Below are 24,640 nucleotides of genomic sequence, written 5' to 3' on the forward strand. Positions count from 1 at the left end.
ATATATATATATATATATATATATATATATATATATATATATATATATATATATATATATACTGTAAAAACATTTACTTAATATTTTTGTCTTTTTTCCAAATATATATAAAATATATTTTCATTTATCTAATTATCTAATAATCTAATCTAATATATATATATATTAAATTAAGATGCTTTTACTAAATTAGAAAAATGAAAAGATTTTTATTTTTGGACTGGAAAAAGGAATTAAAAATACTAAGTAAGAATTATTACTATTATTTTTACAGTGAATCAAAATTATTCCACTTTTAAATCATTTTGGAAATTTAAAGGAATATGCAAGAGAAACTGATTTCTTCACAGCCATCCTCACTTCTTCCCTTCCATCTCTCATTCCGTCTGTATTTTTTTTTCTTCCCTGCTTTTTCCTCCCTCACTCCATCTCTTCTTTTCTTTCAGTGGGAATAATCCCCCCTACAGGAGACTTCAAAGAGTAGGCCAGGCAGGGACAGGCTTAATTACCCGCCTGCCTTAAAACTGATGCCAAATCAAAACTTGCTCTGGTCCATCCCTGTCCTGCCTTGGCAGGGCTAATTGTGGCCTTGGAATCTATTTTGGAGAGTTTTTTTTTTTTTTTTTTTTAAGAGAAAAAGTCACAATTAAATCAAAACAAGAAATATGTGGGCAGCACAACACACATCATCATGCAGGCTGCTTTATATATGCTAGTTCTGGAGGTCTTGTCTGATTTATGTGAATCTTATTTCAGGGTATGCTATATATAGCCTACTTGTTAGACTTTTACGTTAGTCATTTTATACAGTAGTATTTGCAGTAGGCCTAAGCCAAATAACACCTCGACACTCAAAGGTTCTGTCTGTGTATGCTATAGCCAAGTGTTATATTTGGTCAATCCAGAAAGTGGGATACTTCTATAATTTTTCCATGTTTTTAATCTTAGACAGGAGTAATTCAACCCCTTTTTAAGCGAGTGAAGTCTTAAACCCCTCCGGGATGTTTTGTTGGCTGGCCGAGGGAGAGAGTGCATTACGTCGGAGTTTTTAACACCGCGGAGAGTTGGATACGAGGGGGCTTAATGATGGCGTAGCAGTCGGGATGATCGCTAATTCACCGCCCAAGGCCCGCGACGGATGGGGCACCTGCAGAGCCAGCCATCAGTCAGCTTACCCACCCTCGACAGGTCCCGGGAGGGGCTCTGCAAGTCTGTATCCCTCCGACTCATGGAGCTCTGCCACTCTCCTCAAAATGGCCTCAAAATGACAGAGAAGTGCGTGAGGTAATCTGCATCTTTGTTTTTTTTCTTATCAATCTAACTGAATGTCACTTGTTAGCCTCTGAAATTTGTTTGCAAGTAAATAAACATCATAAGAGTTTTAAAAACAAATATGTTTATGTGCTCTAAAAAAAGATTTCCCACATGTTAAAAACATGCCCGGGAGCAAATTATGTTGAGATTGCAGTAGTGTCTTGCTTTATCTGTTTATATGGCATCCGAGCAAACAGAAGCGAAAATCAGTGCTGATTCAACATATTTTCAAGGTGGCTTATTCGTACGAATATGTACGACCTCATTTGTACCGTTTTTTTTTTTTTGTAGAATATCGTATGTAGGTAGCTATGTCGTATGCCCAATTCCTATACATCTGTATGACTGACCTGAGACCTCCCCCTAAAAAACGTACGATTTGGTTGTGAGATATCGTTGGAATATGCTACTGCCACCCCCCCCCCCCCCCACCCCACCCCATTGCCCCGCCTACTGGTGTTTTAATTTTAGTTGCATATAAAAGGTTTAAAATTTGATCTCAATGACAAATATAAACATGATGAATCGTGAAGTGTGAAATAAAGAGTAAACAGTGGTAAAAATCTTGTTTTTTTTTTATTCAAGACCTGCATACCAAAGTTGCCTCAGTCCAAACAAAGGGCATCAGCTTCTAATGCTTGGAAGAAACACGGGAGGGAAAAAAGACTAAAATATACACAGAAGGGCAGCTTTCCAAAACAACTAGTATAACACAAGTGAACATAATTGTCATGTTGAGATGAATTTACTGTATAAATGAGTGGATAACAGTCATACAGAGCTCGCTGACCCCCACAAAGTGCCACAGGTTTTTTTTTTTTTTTTTTTTTTAAAATGCAGATACCAGAGGTTAATACATTCTGGGAAAGGATTTGAAAGAATACATGGTGGGTCAGGCTGATTGATTTGTGTCCGTATAAGCGTGGTCAGTTTTAGTAGCTCTTCATGACTTTAATTGTAGCCTTTGGTCGGAGGCAAAATGCTTTGATGTGAATTGCACACATTTGAAGAGAAGATCATATACAACATGGTTTGGCTTGGCTATCCTGTTACCTACACATTTGAAAGTCCCCAGTGTCGATTATTTTAGACATAGACAGTATGAGCGAGCCTGTTTCCTGTGGGTGTGTGTATGTGTGTGTGCAGAAGAAGAGAGAGAGAGAGAGAGAGAGAGAGAGAGAGAGAGAGAGAGAGAGAGAGAGAGAGAGAGAGAGAGAGAGAGAGAGAGAGAGAGAGACCTTCCAAACTTTCCAGAAGTTTTTCTTTACTTCCTGATCAGAAAATGATGACACAATAATGACTGGACAAGTAAAACATTTTGTATTTGTGCTCTATTCTTCTCATGCTAAAAGACCTGAACTTCACAGGCCCCAGAAATCAGGTATTACGCCCCCAAATCAGAGGACAGTAGAGGCTTTGTTTAAATAAAGACAGACTGCTGCCAATGCTAGTCAGAACACACAAATAAAAATAAAAATAAAATGGGGGGGGGGGGGGTCAAGAAACAGAGAGAAAACTAAACAAAATCTGGGCAAGCATATAAAATTATTTACAACCAAGATAAGAGTGAACAAAACATTTACTGTTGTATATGTAGCTACAGTAAAAGGTCAGACAACCTCTTAAACTCATCTGTACATTTTTAATTTCAATTTTCACAATTGTATCCTGCCAAATGTGTGTACATATACAGTATTATATATATATATACACACACACACACACGCGCACACACACACACACACACATAAACACATCATAGTGCCTACACATGTATTTCATTCCAGCCATTAAGAAAATTCATTACTGAAGAAGAAACCAGAAAGATACACATGACAGGAACCTCAGTATTTTTCCTGTGATCATCTTTCCATACTTAAATGTCGCTGGCCCCATTGCAGTTCTCTTTTAATCAATTTAATCTTTATTTTCTTACACCCAAGGCAGAAAAGTTACTAAAACTCAAGACTTTTACAGTTACAGTGACAAAACATTTTAAAGACCCACAATTTAAATTGGACTGTAAAATTAATCTTTTTTTTTTTAAATAAAAAAAAAATAAAAAAGACGGAAAGAAATGATAATTGGGGAAAAAATGTTTTTTTTTTCTTTTCTTTTCTTTCCCTTTTTTTTTTTTTTTTTTTTTTTTGTAAATTGCCCAGGCATTCTCCAATATTACAAATACTGGTATACTTTTACAGTAAACAAGAGAAATGTCATATATATTTATATATATATATATATTTTATATATATATATATACTTAAAATCCCATCACCAAAAACCAATATACACACGCCACTATGGCATTCAGAGAAACGTTTTAAGCAAACTTGGAAAAAAAAGGAAACAAAATTGTCTGTTTAAAACACATACACAGAAATATCATTTTACCCTTGTACTTGTTTCAATACTGTAAACGTATTTTAAGACAGAGTGCACTAAACGTTTTACTTTTTTTTTTCTTTTTCTTTTTTAAAAAAGTTTCTGTAGTTCCTGATTTTTGTCCAGTCTCTTCTTTGACTATTTGTAGCAAAAGAATCATCCATTATTTTCAAGGGACGCAGTCCTGTCCTGAAGTGAAATTTTTTACATATATATATATTTGTCTATTGTGTGTGTTTTTGTGCAGTTATATGTACATATACATACATATATACACACATAGACACACGTTAGTATTGTGCTGGCTACTTCTCATTTTAGTTTAACTTCTTTAAATGGCCTATGTATCTGTTTTTATCATTATTCTTTTAGAAGCAGATTAAAACCACATGGACTTAATTTTTTTTCAATTCTTTGCATCACAAAAGTGTAGCATTTGTCTTATAAGACAATAAATAGGAAGATCAGTATTCAAGGCACACTCATGTCAAATTGAATGGCAGTACAAAAACTGTCCAAATAAATTAATTTCATTTTTATAGTGCCAGCATTGCGAAAGCCAAGCCTATCAACACTGGCACTTCAATCTCAGATGCTTCCTCTAGCAAGGCCTAATAAATCAGGTTTTTTAACATAATTTCTTGCTCAGAAGCCGTTTTCGCCATTGTTTTCAAATATGTAAATCAAAATAATAAAGTGCGGGTCAACTGCGAAGAGCTGTGTATGTTTACTGTTCTTTCTCTCTCTCTTTCTATTTCATTAGTTTGCCTTGCTCTTTTTTTTAAAACCATGATATTCCCTCGCTTCAATCGTTTGCGCTGGTTAGGGCATCTTGTTGAAAGAAGGCTGTTTAACTGCCAATAAATCAGTTGGATAGAAGAGAAAAGAAATGGGAAAATTCAGCTGTGCATTCTGTAAGCGTGTTGCTACTTCTGAGAATGCGTTCAACTACACATCACAGGAAGTCCTGAATGAGAGGAAAGAAAGAAAAAAATTGTCTTACTGTTTTAGCACACGCTCAACAGGTCATGACATACACTCTTTACTGTGCAATTGACTAATCTGCATACCTGCTGATGGCTTTGACACACGGGATATGACCAGATTAACCAGATAAGTTAATGTTTTTAACTATAATCAGATTTACTGTGCAGTATAAATTTGTTTCTCAAAATGATTGATAAATATATATATATATATATTTATATATGTACAAAAATGCATAGGGCTGTTTCAAGTGATTCAAGAAACATTGCAATAGAATGACAACATTGCTGAACGTATAATTGAATGAATTCTAATCTAATCTGGTTAAAGTGGTGACTCCCTCTAGAACCGAAGCCCCTAATACCCAAAAATGAAACAACAGAACTGAACACAAAATAACAATGTTTAGATTTAAATGCTAGTCAATGGAAACAGAACAGAGGTGCTGCCTTGCTTTTGACTAATGTGCTTTTAGGTTTACTAACCCGAATTGGACTGTATAGACCCTTCTCTCTTTCTCTTCCTGCATGTGTGCGTGTGTGTGTGTGTGTGTAACCTCCTAGTGTATAAAAACTGCTTTATCATCTGGCCTAGATGTCTGTCCCTTTAACTTAACAACAATGTAGTATGACAAGCCACTTTTATGTGAAAGATGGAGTTGATTCATGACATTTAGGGGTGGCCGGCAGTGTAATATGAAGTGTGTAGACGAGACTAGACGAGACGAGGGTTGTGAATGAGCTAAACCAGAGGACTGGACTGCTTTATCAGAGAAGACGGTTGAGATCAGATGGCAGACTTGGCAGAAGTAGCTATGCAGCTCACCCTGAGTTGTTTTAAAGCCGTCTACTTTCTATCATTATTGTGCTGTTCAGCAAAATCAAACATATTTGATTAAGTGCAGTGTCTATGGCAAGGGTGCTGGCGAATAAAATTCACTATTGAGACCTATAACACAATCCCATCCACCCTATGACTAGCGTTGTCTGGGTCGGTACTAGGTACCGATAAGCAGCTGCCCTCGCTTATTTTTGTCTGTTTTTATAGTCTCCTCTCCTTGATTTTGAGTACACAGGTTTTCAGCCCCACAGTCCTCTTTAGATTTACTGTTAAAACTGACATTCAGTGCTACATTCCCAATTAGATTGACATGCTTAAAATCAGTTCGTGCTACAAGGTCTAAGGATTGTTGTCCGCTCATTTTGTATGAATAATAAACAAAAAGGAAAACAAAAAGAAAGACATAGCTTTCTCAATTCAGCTTTTGAAATTTGAAGATTGAATGCGGCTTCTCTTCAAGAAATTACACGTGTAGGTTAAATAATCTACATCGTAAGCAGCGGCCTATGGATTTCTCAAACGATACTCTGTTTTCCTATAAACAAACGAACAAAAATCTCAGGATGTCTTTTGGGTTAAGAAAACAACAAAATCTCAGCATTTGAAAAAAAATAATAATAATAATGGAATAAAAAAATTATGAAATAAAAATGAACCTGCACATGCCAAAACATTTGTTAAAAATCCAATAAATACAGAAATTATTGCACAGTTAAAGGCTCCATTTAAAATATTGTCTAATGTATCCACTCATGGTTAGGCGGTTTATACCGGCTCCAAAATAAATTTCCCTCTTTTTTTGCATTTTCCTCTTCTTTAATGTCTTTTATCATTCTCAGATGGCAGTTTCTTAGGACAAACTAACTCAAAACCATTAACTAAAAAAAACAAAAAACAAACAAACAAACAAAAGACCAGACTAAAAAAAAAAGAAAAAAAGAAGAAAAAAAAAACAGAGTATCCAGCTACCCCTTTTATAATCAAGGAATTGTGAGGCAAAATAGGAAATCTGGCTTAGCTTCTCTCTGCTTGTTCAATTTTGACCTCATTTGTCATCAAATGTTCCCCATGCCACTTTTTCATGTGTTTCTCGAGCGTGCTGTAGACGCTGAAGGGCATTTGGCAAATGTCACAGCGGTACACTTCCTTACCGAGCTGGCCGTGTGTCTTCATGTGGCGGGTGAGCTTGCTGCTCTGGGCACAGGCGTAGTTGCAAAGCTCACACTTGTAGGGCCTCTCGCCTGTGTGGCTGCGTCTGTGCACTGTCAGATTGCTACAGTTCTTGAACACCTTCCCACAGTACTCACAGGTGTCACTCCTTCGGCTCTCTTTCGAGCTGGGCCGGCCCGGTCCCGGCCCCCCACCCAAGTGCGGGGTGCTGCCTCCGCTAGCGGTACCACTGCGGCCGGAGAGGCCCCCGTCCAGCAGGTCCCCTGGTGGCGTGGAGAATCGCAAGCTGCCGTTCTCAGAGGAGTGCTCCGAGGAGGTGGCGAATGGAGATTGTCTGGAATCAGTGAAGCCAAGAAAGGGATCTTTGATGAAGTGGCGGGATGTTGCATAGCCCACTAGCCACTGGGAGTAGACGTTTTCAGATGGGATTAGGGGGGCTGGGGGTATGTCCAAATCCTTTTCGATTTTGATCCTCTTGTTAGAGGAGTTGGAGAGGCTGGGACTGGTAATGGGAGTGGGCTTGCGGGGAAACAGGCCTGAGAAAGAGTCGCCCGAGCCACAGTTCCTTCCGTTCACAGTTGCCCGCTCCACTTGGTCAATTTCCCGTACTACTGAATCATCGTCACCCATGTCCCTCTGACCCTCTGAGAGCCTTTTGGAGAATGGAAGCCTTTTCCGATTGTCGACTATTAAGTTATTGTACTGCTGGATAGAGCTGAGCCCTACGTTTTCCACCATCTTCCCAAGGGAGAGGTTCTTCTCATCCGAAGGTGGCTTTGTGCCATTTTCTCTATTCCGACAGAACTCAGAGTCCATGCTGAAGTTTGACTCAGGCCTGCTCTCATTTTCCAACTCCTCCTCTTCTTCCTCTTCCTCCTCCTCTTCGTTGTCAGGGCCCATTCCCTCACCTCTGAAGTCGCCATCCCTATTCTTCATACCCTCCCCAGTGACGTCACTTGTGCCTGGCTCTGGCGAGCTGGTGGTGGACAGGCCATCGTCAGAGCGCCCCGTCATGGAGCCAGACTTGTGCATGTGGGTCTTCATGTGGCGTTTCAGTTTGCTAGCCTGAGAACAGGCATGATCACACAATTGGCACTTGTAGGGTTTCTCGCCTGTGTGGCTTCGCCGATGAACAACCAGATTACTCTGAAACTTGAAGGTCTTGCCACAGAACTCACAGGATTTCGATTTGCCCTGTGTCTGTGGTGGGGTGGTGCTGTTAGGGGGCATGGGAGGCAGTGGAGGAGTGCTCAGAAAGGGCGATTTCGGACTGGGCTGGAAGGGGTTGGGATTAATGAGACGATGCATAGGGTTGGCACGGCTCGGTGACAGCGGTGGAGTCGCATTGTTGTTTCCAGCAAGCTCTCGAAGTCGGCGGGAGAAATCCATGGACTGGGACTCCATTGCCATGGGTGTCATGCGCATCACTCTCTCAAAGGCACTGGGATGCTGGGAGATTAAACCCATTTCCTCTGCGCTAAGGCGTTCCAGGCGATGGGGATCTAAGTGATGGCGTGGAGGAGGGCTGACAAACGGAGGTGTATTGGGGAGGCGGTTTTCCACAAAGCCTGGTGGAGGCTCTCGGAGTAGGGGCCCAGTCATCCGTAGGAGGTGAAAGGGGTTGTTGTCCCCCAAAAAGTTGGTTAATGGGGACTGTGGTATGGATTCAGCACCAATGGGGGGAGGAATAGTGATCCGTGGAGTCAGGGAGGTATTCGAGGGGTGGGTCTCCAAGTAGATGCGGATCCCATGCGTGTTCTGAGCATGCTGCAGAAGGAACCAGGCGTTGGTAAAGGGCTGTTTGCACGTTGTGCATATGTAACTCGAAGGTTCATCTCTACCTGCAACCAAACAGAAAACAACAACAATTTTTATTTATGTCCCTCTGCATGTCATTTCACAACAATTGTGTCATAGTGGTAGACATTTTGTCCAGTTAAATAACCCACTAAAAGCAGCTCTGACTTGATGGAAAATGAGACATGGGGTCAAGAGTGATTACATGTTGCAAAGATCAAACTTTGAGATATCTGCCACCTCTTTAAATTTCCCTTGCACTTTGGGCAATGGGCCTTGTCATGTGGCCATCATGCTGTCACATGAACAGGGCAAACCATTCTTAACAGAGCTTTGACAAGTGCATTTTCATACTGCTCCACGAAGAGCTGGTGCTGTGGGAACATTGCATTCCCCATTTCAGCTTGTCTTTAATCTTCGCTTTTACAAATGGCTGACTCACTTTAGAAGCATAATGCAAGGCAAGAACACTCTAAACTGGGAAACCCTCCAAGCACCAAGACTGTCCTAGGATGCCGGAGTAATATGCCACCAAATTGGAAATGTACAATCTAAACTGTGATTTAGGGGACTCTCATCACTATAAAACAAATAAACTTAAGTTGTCTCCTCAAAGAAACAAAACAAAAAAACAAAAAAATGAGAGAGGAGGGTCTCAGTTGGGGGAGGGGGGAGCGCACATCAAGATAAATGGTTTCAAATAAAGAGTGAAAACACTGCCTGTGATTTAAGAGGCTGTGGGGGGAAAAAAGTGCACCGGTGTGAGCGTTAAAGTCTGTGGCATTTAAAACAGCTCAAGGGTATTATTTACTGTTCCATTAAGAATTTCTCAAGATTGTTTTTCTTACTTCCTCTCACGTTTTTATCTTATTCTATAGTTACACTTCCAGGAAAGCCCCCTTGCCATTAATGACATCATAGTGAATCATTGCTTCTCTGAAAGCAAGTTTGATTACAAAGAAAAAAACTAAATGGCTCACAAGTGGATTAATTGCACAATTTCTCTGATTTTATTCTGCATTCTGCAGTTTTAATTAAATACCAGCAATGTGTGAAGTATGCATACACTCTGGGTTCAGGTAAAGTGAGAACAGTATCAGTTCTCAGATCAGAGGATATGTTAAAAAGTGCGGTTTCTGTGCTTGGTGCGGCTCTGGAGCTTTAACTATACATGACTAATTGATGCTACAACTTCACCGTTACATCGGTTCCGCCATGCAAAGGGGACTCATTACCATGGCAGCACAAACAAGCCCAGTGTACTGAGTATACAGTGAAAAAGGATGCTAAACCATCTCTGCTGTACTCCTGGGGCACTGGTGTAAAAAAAAAAAAAAAAAAAAAAGGATCTACAAAGTCGAAATGGTAATTGTGCACTAGGAAATGAGTTTCATTTATTTATTAAATGAAAGCTTGCTGTTCTGACCTAATGCAGCAATTTAGGATATGCAGGAAAACATATGCTGCCGTAATTGTTCGGGTATTTGATTTCTGGCTGTGCTTTGTGTACCTTTATGAGTGTTTTCATGTATATGTATGTGTGCGACAGTGAGCGACTGGGGAGAGAACAATGGGGCGGCAGTCACACACAGGGCTCGGAGAAGCTGGGACTAGGAAGCCCTCATGGGTGTCTATTTCAATCATGGCCATTGTGAAGGATCAAAAAGAGCAGAGAGAATGAATGGTTAGTATCTGTTCTAGCATTCCTTTACATGCTGCCGAAAAGCAATGCTAAACAGGGGAGTGTGTTTTCATCTGAAAGAAACAGAGACAAGGGATTATATACAGCAATAGCCTGAAGCTTCATCTTATTGGTATACTGAAATGCAATATTTCATCAAGGCATTTGAATAGTAAGCATACAAAAATGTAAATTAGTAAACAAAAAAAAATGTGCTGTGATAATTTAAAAAATGTCAAAACTGCCACATTAACACAAAAAGAAAAAACACCTGTAAATTCTAAAACGTGACGTTTTCTTCTGTAGTAGTACCATAGCATCCTTCTGCACATAAATACCATCATCATTAGTTTAACCTTCATGTTCTGTTTGGGGTCTGAGACCCCAATGCCCTTTAATAAATGAAAATAAAACACATTTAGCATTTAAATATCATGTTGATTCTTAATGACTTTCCTAACCTTATAAAATCTCATTATAAAGACCTATTTTAAACATCTTCCATGAAAAATCTTCTTGATGAGTCTCTTTTAACCACAGGTATAAAATATGTTTAAAAATATATATATTTTCATATGACATCATCACTTTTTACTTTTTACACTCTTATATACTGTACAAATAAATACAAACACAATTTTGGTAAAATTAACAGAAACAAATTTAGTATATTCAATATCAGTGCATATTTACTTTGTGATAAGTTAAATCTGCAATATTATTTGCCTACTGGGCTTTGATTAACTTAACAATAATCATTTTGAGGGGTGGGATTTCAAAACTATTATTAAGGTCCTTACAGTAACCATTTGAGACCTCGAACATAAAGTATGAACAGTCACTCATAACAGAACATGAGGGTTAAAACAAAAAGCCAGATGATATGCGCTAGCTGATATATGACATGGGGAAATACATGTTCAATCAATGCCCTTTATCAATAACCTTTAAAAGAGAAACATTCGTAAGCACTTAAATGTATTTTAAATGTTTGCTTGGGGGTGTCTGTGGAGGGGGGGGGGGGGGTGTTATTATGTGGCTGATGTGCATTCATAAGAACATCTGTTTACCTCTACTCTTGTCCTGTAAAGCCTTTGACTTAATTACAGTGGACAGAGCATAAGCTCCAGCACAATGGCCATCTTCCCCCAGCCTCTCAAGGCCTACATATATGCATACACACATTAAACACACACACAATCCTCCAACCTCCTCTTGTTGTTTTATGGCAGATGCTTTCAAAGACTAATGCTCCATGTAAAAGAGGCCTAGAAAACAAGTAGCGTCTGTGTTTACCAGGCACTGTCCTTTTCCTCTGTGTGTGTGTATGTGTGAGAGAGAAAATAGGAGGGGGGTGAGAGAGAGAGAGAGAGAGAGAGAGAGAGAGAGAGAGAGAGAGAGAGAGAGAGAGAGAGAGAGAGAGAGAGAGAGAGAGAGAGCGAGAGAGAGAGAGAGAGAGCCTTTCTCTATGCTAACAACCGGGGCGTAAAACATAGGCTACTGTACTAGCTGATCCTTTCGCAGACAAACAGAAGTCATCAGGGGGCCGAATGTTCATTTCTGCCCCACAATTAAGACGAATCAATGGCCGCTGCCTGAAATGGTATTTGTGGCCGTGCTGAAGGGACTCGGGCGTGAGTTTATTGAGAAGTGTTCAGCGCCTGCACTCCCGAGGGGATTGGAGTCCGACGCAGATGGCAAATAAAGTATGCAGCCCGAGGCGAGAGCACATTATGCTAATTCTAATGTCAGCTGTACTTTAATATACAGCTCTATTTAATCACCCTATTATTTCACATTTCCATATGAAAAAAGGAAGAGAGAGGCAGAGAGGGGGGAAAGACAGGGAGAGAAAACCTGCAGTACTTCTCTTGCTACTAACACTATGAGCGTGCTCAGGTTTAGGTGGATGTATCCCGGGATTTTGTGTCGGCATGGGGCGCTGTAGCTATTCGCTATCGGGATCTTGTATCAACACACGTTTGCACACATTTATACATAAAATAAACCATAATGAATCATGTACACTTAACGATCACAAAACATTTATACAGGGAATATTTTACAAAATTATAAATGAATGATAAATGTATGTAATACTAGCTAATGCAATAACTAATAGTAAAGCGTTATCTTTGTAAACATGCGCATAAAAACACACCCGTGGATGCATAAAATACATTCATACATACAGAAATATGAATATATAACACGTTAGGCTACGGGATTATTTTGATTTTCATTAATTTAATTTAATTTTTAAAAAAAATATGACCTCAGTTATATCAGCAGAAAAGTATCACATATAATTATAAAAATATAAACACATATAATTAAAAATTAGTTAAAAAAAATAAAATAAAAGATTTCCGAATAGCATGTCATAATAATAAACCTAAAATCATTGAAATTATAGCAAGTTAAAAAAAAAAAAAGTGAAAATAAATAAATAAATCTGGGTGTCTTTAGTTACATGCATCAATATATACACATTTATCTTTACAAATACAAAAAAGCACCACAAAGACACTAGTCATGACCTATAATAAAGACTTTAACTGAAGGTTTTGTATTTTTTTTTTTTTTTTTTTGCATTGTTGCAATGAATTCTGACATCTCAGATTTCTCTGATTTCGAAATGAAAGGACCGAATAGCAGCCTGCCCATTCTCCTGATAAGTTTGGAGTGATTAGTTTCTCATGCTGAGCACTGGCTGATTCTATTTTCAATTAGATATTCCCAATGAAGCCCAGCTGCCGGGCGGGAGAGGAGAACGAGGACGGTATTGTGTGAAAGTGTGTGTCATCGGCAGTATCAGTCGTGCATGCAGACCCCAATTCAATTAAAGAGAAATTATCACTAATAACAATCGTGGCTCTCCGCACACATCGACTTAAATGGCATGCAAATGCCGGGCTTTAAGACACATTAACCGAAAAATAAAAAGATGACAGTTAATAGGTTTCAGCGTTGCACTGAGAGGTACAATGAGCCACTTTAGCTTTCATCCTGAAAATAAGGAGGAAAAAATATTCTTGCATGCATTCTCTGCGATTCCCCCATTTTATTTTAACAGTTCACAGTCAGTGTCACAAATTTACCATGACGATTATTTTGTGTTAGTGGTTAAAAGCAACAAGGCCTACGTTTGTTTCTAAATTTCACCTGAAGATGTGCTCGGTGAACGGATTGTCTTTTGTTGTTTGCACCATTAACGTGATTAAAAATAAAGCCTGAATAATTATATCATGTAATTTCAAATGCATAAAGAACAAGACAAAGATAGAGGGAAAAAAAGATGTTTGCTTCATTTGCCATGTTGTCACATAGTTTGTGTTATTTGCTTTGAAAGCGCAGGGTGAATATGTGTGTGTGTGTGTGTGTGTGTGTGTGTGTGTGTGTGTGTGTGTGTGTGTGTGTGTGTGTGTGTTAGTGAGCGAGACAACCAGATTGTCTTGCGAGGACAAAGAAGCAAAAATCTCCAGGAATTTGAGATTTTTGACACAATAAAGGAAGGTTATAAATTGACAGGGAGGGGAGAGAAAAGGGATATACCATCTTTTAATGAGGTGCTCATTTGCTGACAGTGGTTTTCACTATAGGGACTTCATTTAGGCTGTCATTAAGTTATTATCTAGCGTAAAGAATTTTGCCGTCCTGTAAGTAGCGTGTTGGGTCTGGAAGCTTTTCTCTCTCTATTAGTGGAAGCGTGCCGCGCTGGCCTGGACTGCTGCCTGTGTTTTGTTTGGCTGTGGTTCACACACAGCTTTGGCAGGGGGCTTCTTGGATGGCTTACAGAGGAAAGAGGGAAAAGCGCGCGCAAGAAAGAAAGGGAGAGCGAGAAACTAGCTCACTCGTGCACGGTAGCTTTTCTGGGCCCACGAGGGAGTCCGGTGTCCCATTTTCGGCATTTACAGTTACGCCATCCAAATTTCCAACAGAAACTACTGTCATAGTACAGTAAAGACAGATCCAGAGAGAGTCACGCCGCTAACCGAGACGCCTTTGAGACATAAGTGCTTCATCATTGCGTGTCTGGAAATGTTTTTCAGCTTGAAACCAAAATAAAATGAAGCTGCTGAAAAGTGAAAAATTACTGTAATTGTTAATAAGAACAGGTTAAGGGTACTTGTGTAGAAAAAGCATTTAAGAACACCGTGATGTGCTAAATTTGGCAGTTTGGAATTATGGGTAATTTTTGTGTAGAGTGTAACATTGAAATCACATCCTAGACTAAACAGAACTGTTTCTTCATCTTCCATACATTTCATTTAAAAAAAAAAACAGACTTCACTACATCAGATACAGGCAATTCTGTGGGTGCTCCAAAGCGAGACACCCTGGACTTATTACGGTTGTTTAGAGTAAGGCGCCAGGCTTATGCAGAGGCCCTCCCTCATGCGAACGTCTTCTGTGACCCCTCTAATAAGCTCCACCTTCATTTCTATCCACGGCATGTTCTCCTAGAATTTTTTTCTTTTTAATATTGATTAAGTGTAGTCTGGTCTTTAATGATAATTTAGAGGGACTAAACTCCACAGGCCTCGGGATGACTATTCCGTTGAACGATTATTAGTGTGGACACCCTGCTCGAAAATTAAGTTAGATTCTCCTCGGATAGATATGCAGAGCGACGCATGTCCCATTAATTAGGACTCAAGCTGCTGTTTTGCAGAGCAGAGACGGGTCTCGTGAAACATGGCGGCAGCCTCATTCAACCGCGGTGTCTGGCTGCAAAGCACCGCGCAGCTGAGTGTAAAGAATCGCCACACGTCTCTATTCAAGCAGATGAACGCATCAAACAGAGACGCAATTGTGAGGCAAAATAGTTGTCTATCTGAATCTACGGAGGGAGAGCGAGAGGGGAAAAGGAAGCAAATTGGAGTCCCTTGCGACAACAGGGAAATAATACATGGATACGTAAACGCCACAGCACGTCACCTGACGCTAACCGCTATACGGTAACAAAGCAAGACTCGTGAGATAAAAGAACAAAATGAGACTGTAAACATTGGTAGAACTAAGATGATGTTATGGCTGCAGGATTTCGACACTACGGCTAGCCTCCCTTTGAGGAAGGCGGGTGCGGGATAAGCCTGTAAATGAGGACCGCGCGCATACAGTAACGGCAGTCTCTCGTATGATGAATGCCATTGTACTGTAAGGAAGAGGTGGGTGGTGCAGACAGAGAGGGGAGAAAGAGAGAGAGAGAATGAGAGAGCCGCACGGCATTCTGGGTCTCCCCTGCTGTTCCTCCCTGGAGTACTGTGATGTGTGCTCTTCAAAAGGGCTCCTGTCACTGTCACTGCTTCATTTAAAGTCAGACTCCCCTGAATTTGCATCTTGCAACGTCTTACAGGACGTGCCATATGCCGTCCAAAAAAGACAATGCTCACAAATAAATTGGCAGCACCCCCCCCCCCCCCCCCAACCCCTTTCTCCGGCTCAGAAAAACAACATCTGAGGATGCGAGAGGATGTTGTTTTAAAGATGGCACACAACAAAATCCAGTCGCCGCGTCTGTAACAAACCAAACAACAAAACATCACCTCAGGTTCAGGGAGAAAATTTTAGGGTTTTTATAATGACAGTCTTTATATTTGTATGAGGTGTGAGCGAGAGAAGACGGTTAACACCGTTTTGCGGCACAGATCTGAGAAGAAATATTCGGCAGTGTTAATTTAGCTGGGTTTCCGTGTACCGGAATCCTCTCAGGAGCGTGCGCCGGCCCCGAAGCGGAGACTTCATACCTCACAGCCCAGTCGGAAAGTGCAATAACGAATAAAAATGCTCATTACCGAATGATTTCAGTTTTCTCTATGATTCAATTTGCAGTAATTACTGTGGCCTGCGCTAATAAAAACTGCTACAAAACGCGAAGGTCAACTACCAGTTAGGCGTGTTCATTTTCATCTCAATGTATTCATCCTCTGCGCCTAATGGCCCAATTTTCTCCCCTCGCTCTTCAATAAATATTGCTGGAATTACAGGTTAAATAGCTAAATTAAATCATGGCTATTATGGAAGGCTGCACCATTCGGTGAGGGAAACAGGTTTACCTCTAGATCTACAATTGCTGGGGAAGTGCCAATCACTAGACAGTTTACGATTAATGTCAACTGTGTCAAGGCCATCAAATTACAGTGTTCATTCCCTGCTTGGTGCCCTGTGCGCTGTGAAATAAGAGAAACGCATGCAAATTCCTTATTACGACACATTCAAAAGGTTATTTGTTATGCGCCGGAACAGATTAGGCTTTTAAACAAACTAGATGCAAGGGAACTTAGGTGAAAAGGGCCCAAACATCTGATCTGGTTTTTGAGGAGGATTTGTGTTAAGGTCAAGCTTTTAAATACTTCGCTCTAAGTTATTAGATTACTGGAAAAAAGAGGCCCAGACGATGATGGTTGAGATGCGCAGTGAAAAGTTTAATTGCCAGCCACTGGGTCTTGGAGGTGTTTTTTAATTGCTTGGGATGAATTTTGTTCCATCTGATTACCCAGCATACTCTAATGACCAGGGCTACTTATGACAACTGCAAGAGGTGCAGGCGGATATTGAGGCTGGGAGGTAATTTGTGTAATGACTGCAGAGACCGAGAGTGAAGAGCAACTGATTTGGTACCTTCACTCATTCCGGGCTTCCTGACTGGAGCACTAGGCAGTCTGTTTGTGAAGAGTCCCCTCATTATCCGTCCTCTCGCCCCTTAACGTTTAATTAATATCTTAACCTTTGGAGTTATTTTTGGGAGACTCTGTCTTTTCATGCTGGAGATGAGCGGAGGAAAAAAATTGGTCACATGGGACTGCAAATCCCACTTCAAAACTGGACATCCTGTTAACCAGGACTTACTCAGATAACCTTGGAATTTCCTGAGCGTTAGAAGTCTCCCTTTCTGAGCCAGAGTCGTCTCTCTTTGAACTGCCTGGAGTTTTTCACACACTGGAGTTCTTAAATTATTAAAGTCAAGATTATATTCCTTGTATTTCATGGTACCTGCAGACTAGGCGGATTGAGTTCCTGCTAACAGACTAACTCTCTCTAGCGCTTCGCTGCTTTTACGTCTTCCTGTGAGAGGACTGAAAAACAAGAAACTGAGACAGAAAACACAAAAACAACTACTCCGTGTTGCAGATCGATAGCTCCAAATGCCATGAAGTAGGCGGCGCAGGACGTGAGAGTCCGCCGCGTGAGCTAGAGTGGACCTGGGAGACTAAGCCAGACCTGACAGCCCGCTTCTGGGCCTGGGGTGTCGGAGCGCTCCACATTTGATAGAGTCAATGTCACGACAAACTGATTTGCATTTAGAACAAAGATGACATGAGCCCTAGGCACGGGGTGCCTCCCTCCCGTCCGCCCAGCTTGTGGAAAGTTTCCTGACATTTCTTGCATTATTAAGCCAGGGGCTTCATTACCATGTGTGTGATCTGGGAGTCTCCCAGGCCTCTAATTCCTCACCTTGAATTGCTAATGTCTTGTTTATGACTATCATGGCAAATCGGAGGCAACAATTACATGCAAATCAGTCCCGGCACATTGTGCTGCTGCGAACAATGCTGCGGAGAGCCAGTTCTGCGCCTGCCCCTGGTTTCGCATCGGTCGGAGGAACGATTCACGCTTTTGCGCATGTGACGTAAGCTACACCTGCTCCGAAAGCCTCAGAAAGGAGAGATACTAGCAGCGTAAAGAGCATCGGCGCCCTTATCCACAAAGTTACGCATCTCTGAGAGTGTTCAGTGGGGACAGCAACGTCTGCCACAAAGACAGTGGGCAGATCTGAGGGGGAGAGATAGCATTCAGCAGGGGAGAAGGGAATCATGTGTGATTTACTAAGTGTAAATGAGGCAAAGGAATCTAGAAGCAGCTGTTTTTTACAGTCTGCTTGACATACTAGTGCAGACCTGGACTGGACAGCGCACAGCCATTTCCCACAGCTAACATCTGCTTTACATTCTCTGCCTCCGATCTGCCAAATCCCCAACTGGACAGGTTGAGTTCAAGAGGATAAACACACTTCAGCAGTTTGGACAACACTACTTCAGTACTTTTTGGCCACTTTTCTCCCTGTTTTTCTTTCGTTCAGTCAATTGCATATCACATCTTGTCTTTATTTTATTTTTCCATTATCACCAATTTTATTTATAAGTAGATGTGAGAGACAGAACTGGAAATGATGGGGAGGAAGGGGATCACACGTCTTTTGAATCAGTAGTCATTGACTTGTTTTCAGATATTTGAACTGGAAGAGTACACAAATACATGTCAGGAATAGGTTTTTGTTGCTGCGCACTAGCCAGGTTCAATCTGGCATCTGCCACACAAACAACATTGCTCAAGTTTGTGCGTTACTGTAAGGCTACCTACACTCTTTTGTTGTTGTTGCAAGCACCGGATCTACTTATCAGCAAAAGGAAAATCAAGTTAGAGTTTGTAACTAAGAGAGTTCTCAAATATGTTCACCACAAGTGATTAGCCATTTCGACTTGTGCTTAAGGTGGAGCGTGGAGCCCTTACAAAATGCCAAAACCTCTACTCCCATAAACCAACACAAACGTCCATTATCCTGTCATAATTTCACGCAAAGGAAGTTATTTATATTCATCTCTGACAGGAAAAGTGTGTGACCGTGAGAACTGACATTTATATGACTGTCTGTGTTAAAGCTTTTCCCCTGACTGACAAAGACGTGCTCTCTTCTCCTTCTGCTGCACGGAGCGAAATCCGGGTGCATGTGGCAGCGCCGCGGCCCATCTCCTCACGTGAGATTAGGGGAGGCAGGGATTAGGCAGGTTGGGAGGGGGTACGGAGCTGAAGGGTTACTGGCATTATTTCTTATGAATTTAAACGAACGCTGAGCAGCTTAGTAAAATCAGAATGAATTAAATTCATTAACTCACTCAGTGACAGCAAAGTGGCAAGGCGGAGAGAAGAATTAGCAATTTTTCTCCAATGAGGTCATGTCATTCCAAAACAGGCCAGCGGTAGATAGGCGGGGAGCGTGTGCGAGTGTGGGTCAGAACTTTGAACATCATGTCAGGAAACCGTGGCACGCTGGGTCACTGTCAAGCAGAGGGAGCTAGAGGAGAACAGAAGGTCTCATCTCCCTTCATCCTCTCTGCGGACGGGGGAAAGGTGGATGTCAAACTGTCATTACCAGTCCACTGGATTTACTCCCTCTGGAGAACATCAGCTTTTAAATAAGGCTTTAAAATTACCATAAGTGTGCCCGCGTGGAAGTGCGGCCGTGTGTGTGCGACAGTGTGGAAAAAGGTAGATGCTTTCAGTAGTTTCTGGATGAGGAACCAGAGCTAATGCGGAAGGCCTATGTCAGCAGCTCTGTGTATGAAAGCCTGTGTCATGTTAACAAATTAAAAGGATTAGAGGTGAATGGGACAGACATGGCTTAACACCGGCATCAGGCTGGTCAGCACTGGGAAGAAGGGGGGAAGGAGGAAGTGGGCAGCTTTTAGATGAGATTGGGGGAGGGGGGGCAATCTAAAACCCCTAATCCGGCTACACAGGTCTTAAATAGCACCAGCCTCACCTGCTTGTACCTGCCTTGAAATGCAAGAGAGAACTTCTCAGAATTCCAAATGTTGCGAGTTTAAAACATAAGAATAGAATGACTAGAAATAGGTCATATCTCAAAGAAAATTAATGTAAAGCAGAATTCAGAATCAAAGAATGTCAATAAATGAGGTCAAATTTGATTTGCAGCTGACTGTACTGAATTACAGTTTTTAATAAAACACCCTGGTAAACAAAAAATGTATAAAACAAACACCAAATATATATTTCGGCCAGTCTATATCAAACTTTAAATTTAAAAAGGGGTTTACACTTTTTTTCTAAGCTCAATCAAGCTTTTGTCAAGCCAGCAATCAAACACTGTCTTGACAAAATTTATTTTCTAGTGTAGAAATTACAATTTTGACTGTCCTTCCTTGCTTTCAAATTGTAATTCTGCTTTCTGCTTTCCCCTTCAATTTCAGGAAATTAAATATTCTCAATTCCATTCTGAATGCTGCACAACTCTGGGCACTAAATCAAACAAAAACATCACAAGTGACTGGCAAGGTAATTACGGATAATCTCATCCATTTAATGAGTATTAACAATTTTAATAATTGTTAAATCATGGTCTAAACGTTTAAAGCGAGGATGTTTGTTTTGTTGTCATTCATGTCCTGTGTTTGTCTACCCGGACACGTACCATGTTTTTTTGCATCAGTGCCATGACTGGTGCTTCCACTGTGAACGCAGCATAAGCCTGATTTGCACGGGACTACAAACCAACAGATTTTTGGACAGCCTCTTCAGTCTGCCCCCATGCCAGAGTGAGAGGGTCCAAAGTGTACAGGCCCAAAAGGGAGCATCCCCACATGATATGCCTCTCTTATTGGCTCAACTTGCTCTATGATGTAACAAATCTCCAGTCTTTTGGAGCCCAGGCAGTGCCATTACATCTACACAGTAGCCTGTAAAAATAATCAATACATTTATTAATTAATAAAAGTAACTAATGCTTTTATCAAGTACTCTGTAAATGCAAAATTACGCTCTCGCTGATCAAAATAACTAAAATCAGAGAATGCAATATGACCTCAAACATCCACTTCAATTCTTTCAAAACCAAATGATCTGGCCTATGCAAATCTACTGTACAAGAACTATTGCTTAATTTTTGTTATTTTTCAGTTACTTTCTGACTGAAACTTGCAATTGTCAGAGTAATATATGAGGAACGTGACTCAAACATCTGCCTCACTGATCTGGTCTGTCTAAACACTACACTTGGCCTCTTTAGTGTATGTCTCCCACGGCAGAGCAAAAAATAGGTTTTGGCTTGTGGTTGTGCACCTTTATATAGCCATATAGCCAGCAGTTAGCAGAGATGCCAAATTTGGGGAAACTCAAGAGAGGTTTGAGAGTCATTTTGTGGCAACGATGAAGCCAGGTGATGCTTGCATCCTAAAAAATAAGCAAGATATCTTGTGAGGTATAGAACCAAATTCCTAGCCTGACAAGCCAGACCAACATCAAGATGTTGGGTCTGGGAACTCCCCATTGACAGGGCTCAATCCGAGGGGAGTCTATCAAACACAGTCTGCACACAATTGGATAGCGCTACAACCAACCAGAGGAATGTGACGTGGAGCTATTTGATAATTAAACTTTTGCCGTATCCGGTCTGCAAAACTCTGAACACATCTTCCCTTCTTAACAATGACTTCAGTGCTGTTCTTTGTTCTTTTCTCAAGGAAAAGCGTAGTCTTCCAGAGTCACGGCCATAGACGATTCGAAAGTTTCTTCTTTGTTTACAAGAATCACACAGAACCTCTGCAACTCTGCCGTCATTATGTTAAGCCAGCCCACCAACTCTATACATGATGTGATTGGCCTGACCAGGATTGGTTTTTTCCAGCTTGCAAGTCAATCGAGTTTTGCTAGACGACACTCGCTACAAATTAGATTATCTGCTGCTAGGGTGAATCTAGATTTCTAGGCCACCAAAATATTATTACCTTATACCTTCAAAAATACACAACTTGTTGTAAGCGTTTGTCTCACTACTGTTAATACACTTACTATCTTACTGTAGAAAAAATCTCACTTCATTATGATGATGATGTGTATTAGCAAAAAAGTAACTTAGTAAAAACAAAACAAAAACATAATAAAAGGGATTAAATAATATCTTATCTGAGAATATTAAAAAATGGCAAAAGTTTTAGAATACAAGTAGCTTGTATTAGAGTCAGTCTGGGATATCTAACTAAATACTTGATGTCAGAGATTTGTTTTTCACAGAATGGCGTACAGCAAATGTCCCTCTTATCTGACTGTAACATTTGATAGTCAAATCTTGTATTCAATCAGACAATTCTGAGGAACTTTCTGTCTGTCAATCATAAGTGTTTAATCTGTGGGCCTGATTTTGCACAGTTAGATGCATCCTTGGGTCAACATATTTTGTTGATCCTGGAACAACATTCCTGTATAAAATGTAATCCTAACCATATCCCTAAACTTAACCCTACCCTACCCATACGTTATCCCCTAAAATCAAAGGGAAATTAACACTGATGTAAAAGCACCTAATCCATTTTGTAACCCTAACGCCACATTCACTCGGGGCGTAGGCGTTAACGCTTCCCATTTACTTTGAATGGGTGACATCATCCGTTGCCGAACTGAATTGTGGGTTCCGTCGCGGCGCTTCACTCGCGTTGCAAGCGGCAGAAGTTGAAGAATTCTCAACTTTTCAAGCGCCAGCGCAGGCGTCATCCAATCAGATCGCCGTATGCAAATATCCTACAGCAGACGCTAGCCAATTGCGTTCATTACTGCTCCGTGAACCATCCAGACCATAGACCGTTAAAAATCCAGACGCAGCTCCTGGAACACTACGTGATATTCTTCCCGCTGTCGGCGCTTTTTCAGGATTTAATGTACTTAACAGCTTCGTGCACCTGTGCAGTGCGCTGACAACAACTACACGGGCAATCGCACTCGCACTCGCACATACAACCAAAAAAGGCGCTTTTTTGTGTTGTGTTTTGGTCCAAGCGGCAAGTTAATGTGATTGGCTGTTATCACTATGACGATCGCATCAGCACCCAGCTTCAGCCACGCCCTCCGTCAAGCGTTAACGCCTACGCCCCGTGTGAATGCGGCGTAACCGTGACAAACTGTAAACTTATCCCTCAAATCTGATTGGTTGATTTGAATGTTGTTTTAGAATCAAAAAGATGTTTATCCAGGAAAATGTTGCACTCGGTGAAATCAGGTTCTGCATCCAATTCAGCTAAGTGGTATAAGTACCAGAACGACTAACCTTTAGCAGTCAACGGGCCGCCCTCATAAGTATATGCGAACAAACCCATGAGTGTGTTTATGTGGTTTAGGAGGCAGCGTCCATGCGCTCTGGCCAAGGTCTCTGTGTTTACACTGCTCTTCCAGGACACAGAGAGCAGGTTCTCTCTGTCTTAGCAGATTCAGACCAGACATGGGTTAGAGTGGGAATCCAGAGGCTGGAGAAAGGGGGAGGATGTGTCCCCTCTATCATAAACGGCCCTTATAAGGGCCTGATCACACGCGAGCTGCACCTGATGGACTGCACGGAGACAGGGGCAGCCGAGACTGTTGGACCGCAGTAGTGGTGAAAACGCACACACACAGAAACACACATATGCACGAACACAAGCACATGACCTGTGAGAGAGGTGCTTCCTATCATCAGGCAGTCAGAAGTGTGAAAGGCTTGCTTTAACAAGCACCTGTAAAATGTAATCAGGCGTACCAAATGCACCCAATAATCGCGCCAGCCATTGTGCCCCGGCCCACTCCGTACTTCAGACCAGGGAGGAACGACTTGCAATAACGTACTAATTGCACAAGCACTTGATTTCCGTGGCACTCGGCAGCACTGCAACTGAATGTAAATGTTATTTTAGAGCAACACACACACACACAAAAAGACTGTAACTAAAGCCTTTCTGCAAACTGCATGAAATATTTAAATCGCTGAGCCAGACCAAACACGGAGGATGATGTAGCTGCAATTAGCAAACAAAACAGAGGTTTGTGTACTGACAGACCGGGAGTTTTTAAAACGCATGCTCGAAGGGGGGCAGGTCTGCCTTATCCAGGCAATGTTTGGTATCCCTGTCTGGAGAGCATTCAGCTAGACAAAATAATAAGAGAAATTGGGTGCTCCAGTTAGCATAAACAAAGTACCCCTCCCTGTCAGTACAAAGAAAACATTTTCTCACAGGATGATTATAACGGTGAGTCGAAGTTGCAAAATGGCCCTCATGTCAAAGAGATGATGATAATCACATGACTCTCAGCAGCATGAACACTGGCAGGCCCAGCGTGTCAAACCACGCACTCGAAAATGCTCTTTGTGAGTGTGATTTAACTCTTTGCGACCAATTTTTTTTCCCTGACAACAACAACAAAAAATGTCTCAAAATGGAAAGCGTGATCACAGGAGCCGTGAGCTGGTCTCCTTCTGTTTAATTCCCAAGTGAAAAGGGGGACTGGAAAAAAATGCTTAAAAAAAACTCAAGAAAAGAGCACAGCCGAAAGTAATGCTGGAAAAAACATGTCAGAGACTGTAAATGGAGGAAAGGGTGGTGGTAGTGGGGGGTATGGCATTCACACAGTACGCCTGTCTCCAGTATAACTGAAACCAGGCCCTCTCCCATAACCAGTCCAATCTGTTTTCATTTGCCAGAAACAGAGCTCCTTGAACGCCCCCTTCTCTCCTCCCCAAACCCGGTCTTCAACGAAGGAAGGACTTTAAATATCAAGACCTGGATTCTCACTGATCAACCATTAACACTAGCTCATTATCATTTTTTGAACTTAATTCCAGCGATATCATTTGTTTGGATATACCTGATAAACGTTCTAACAGTACTCTGAGACCTTGAGAAATCTAGTTAATTTGGTCAATCT

The 24,640-nt window shown here is 41.2% G+C and overlaps 1 protein-coding gene across 3 annotated transcripts in view; it reads right to left on the bottom strand.

Moving 5' to 3' along the window:
* Nucleotides 1-3,463: 3,463 nt before the first annotated feature.
* bcl11ba (BCL11 transcription factor B a) overlaps nt 3,464-24,640 on the bottom strand; it is a 51,334-nt gene continuing 30,157 nt past the window's right edge. For 2 of the 3 annotated variants that reach the window (XM_067455697.1, XM_067455696.1), the window contains one exon: nt 6,446-8,533. In XM_067455697.1, the coding sequence (XP_067311798.1) occupies nt 6,541-8,533 (1,993 nt within the window). In that variant the 3' untranslated portion in view covers nt 6,446-6,540. Of the gene's footprint in view, nt 4,667-6,445; nt 8,534-24,640 lie in introns of those variants that run through there. The other variant, XM_067455698.1, reaches the window with a different exon arrangement.

Source organism: Pseudorasbora parva, chromosome 10, assembly GCF_024679245.1.
Source record: "Pseudorasbora parva isolate DD20220531a chromosome 10, ASM2467924v1, whole genome shotgun sequence".
Lineage (NCBI taxonomy): Eukaryota > Metazoa > Chordata > Actinopteri > Cypriniformes > Gobionidae > Pseudorasbora > Pseudorasbora parva.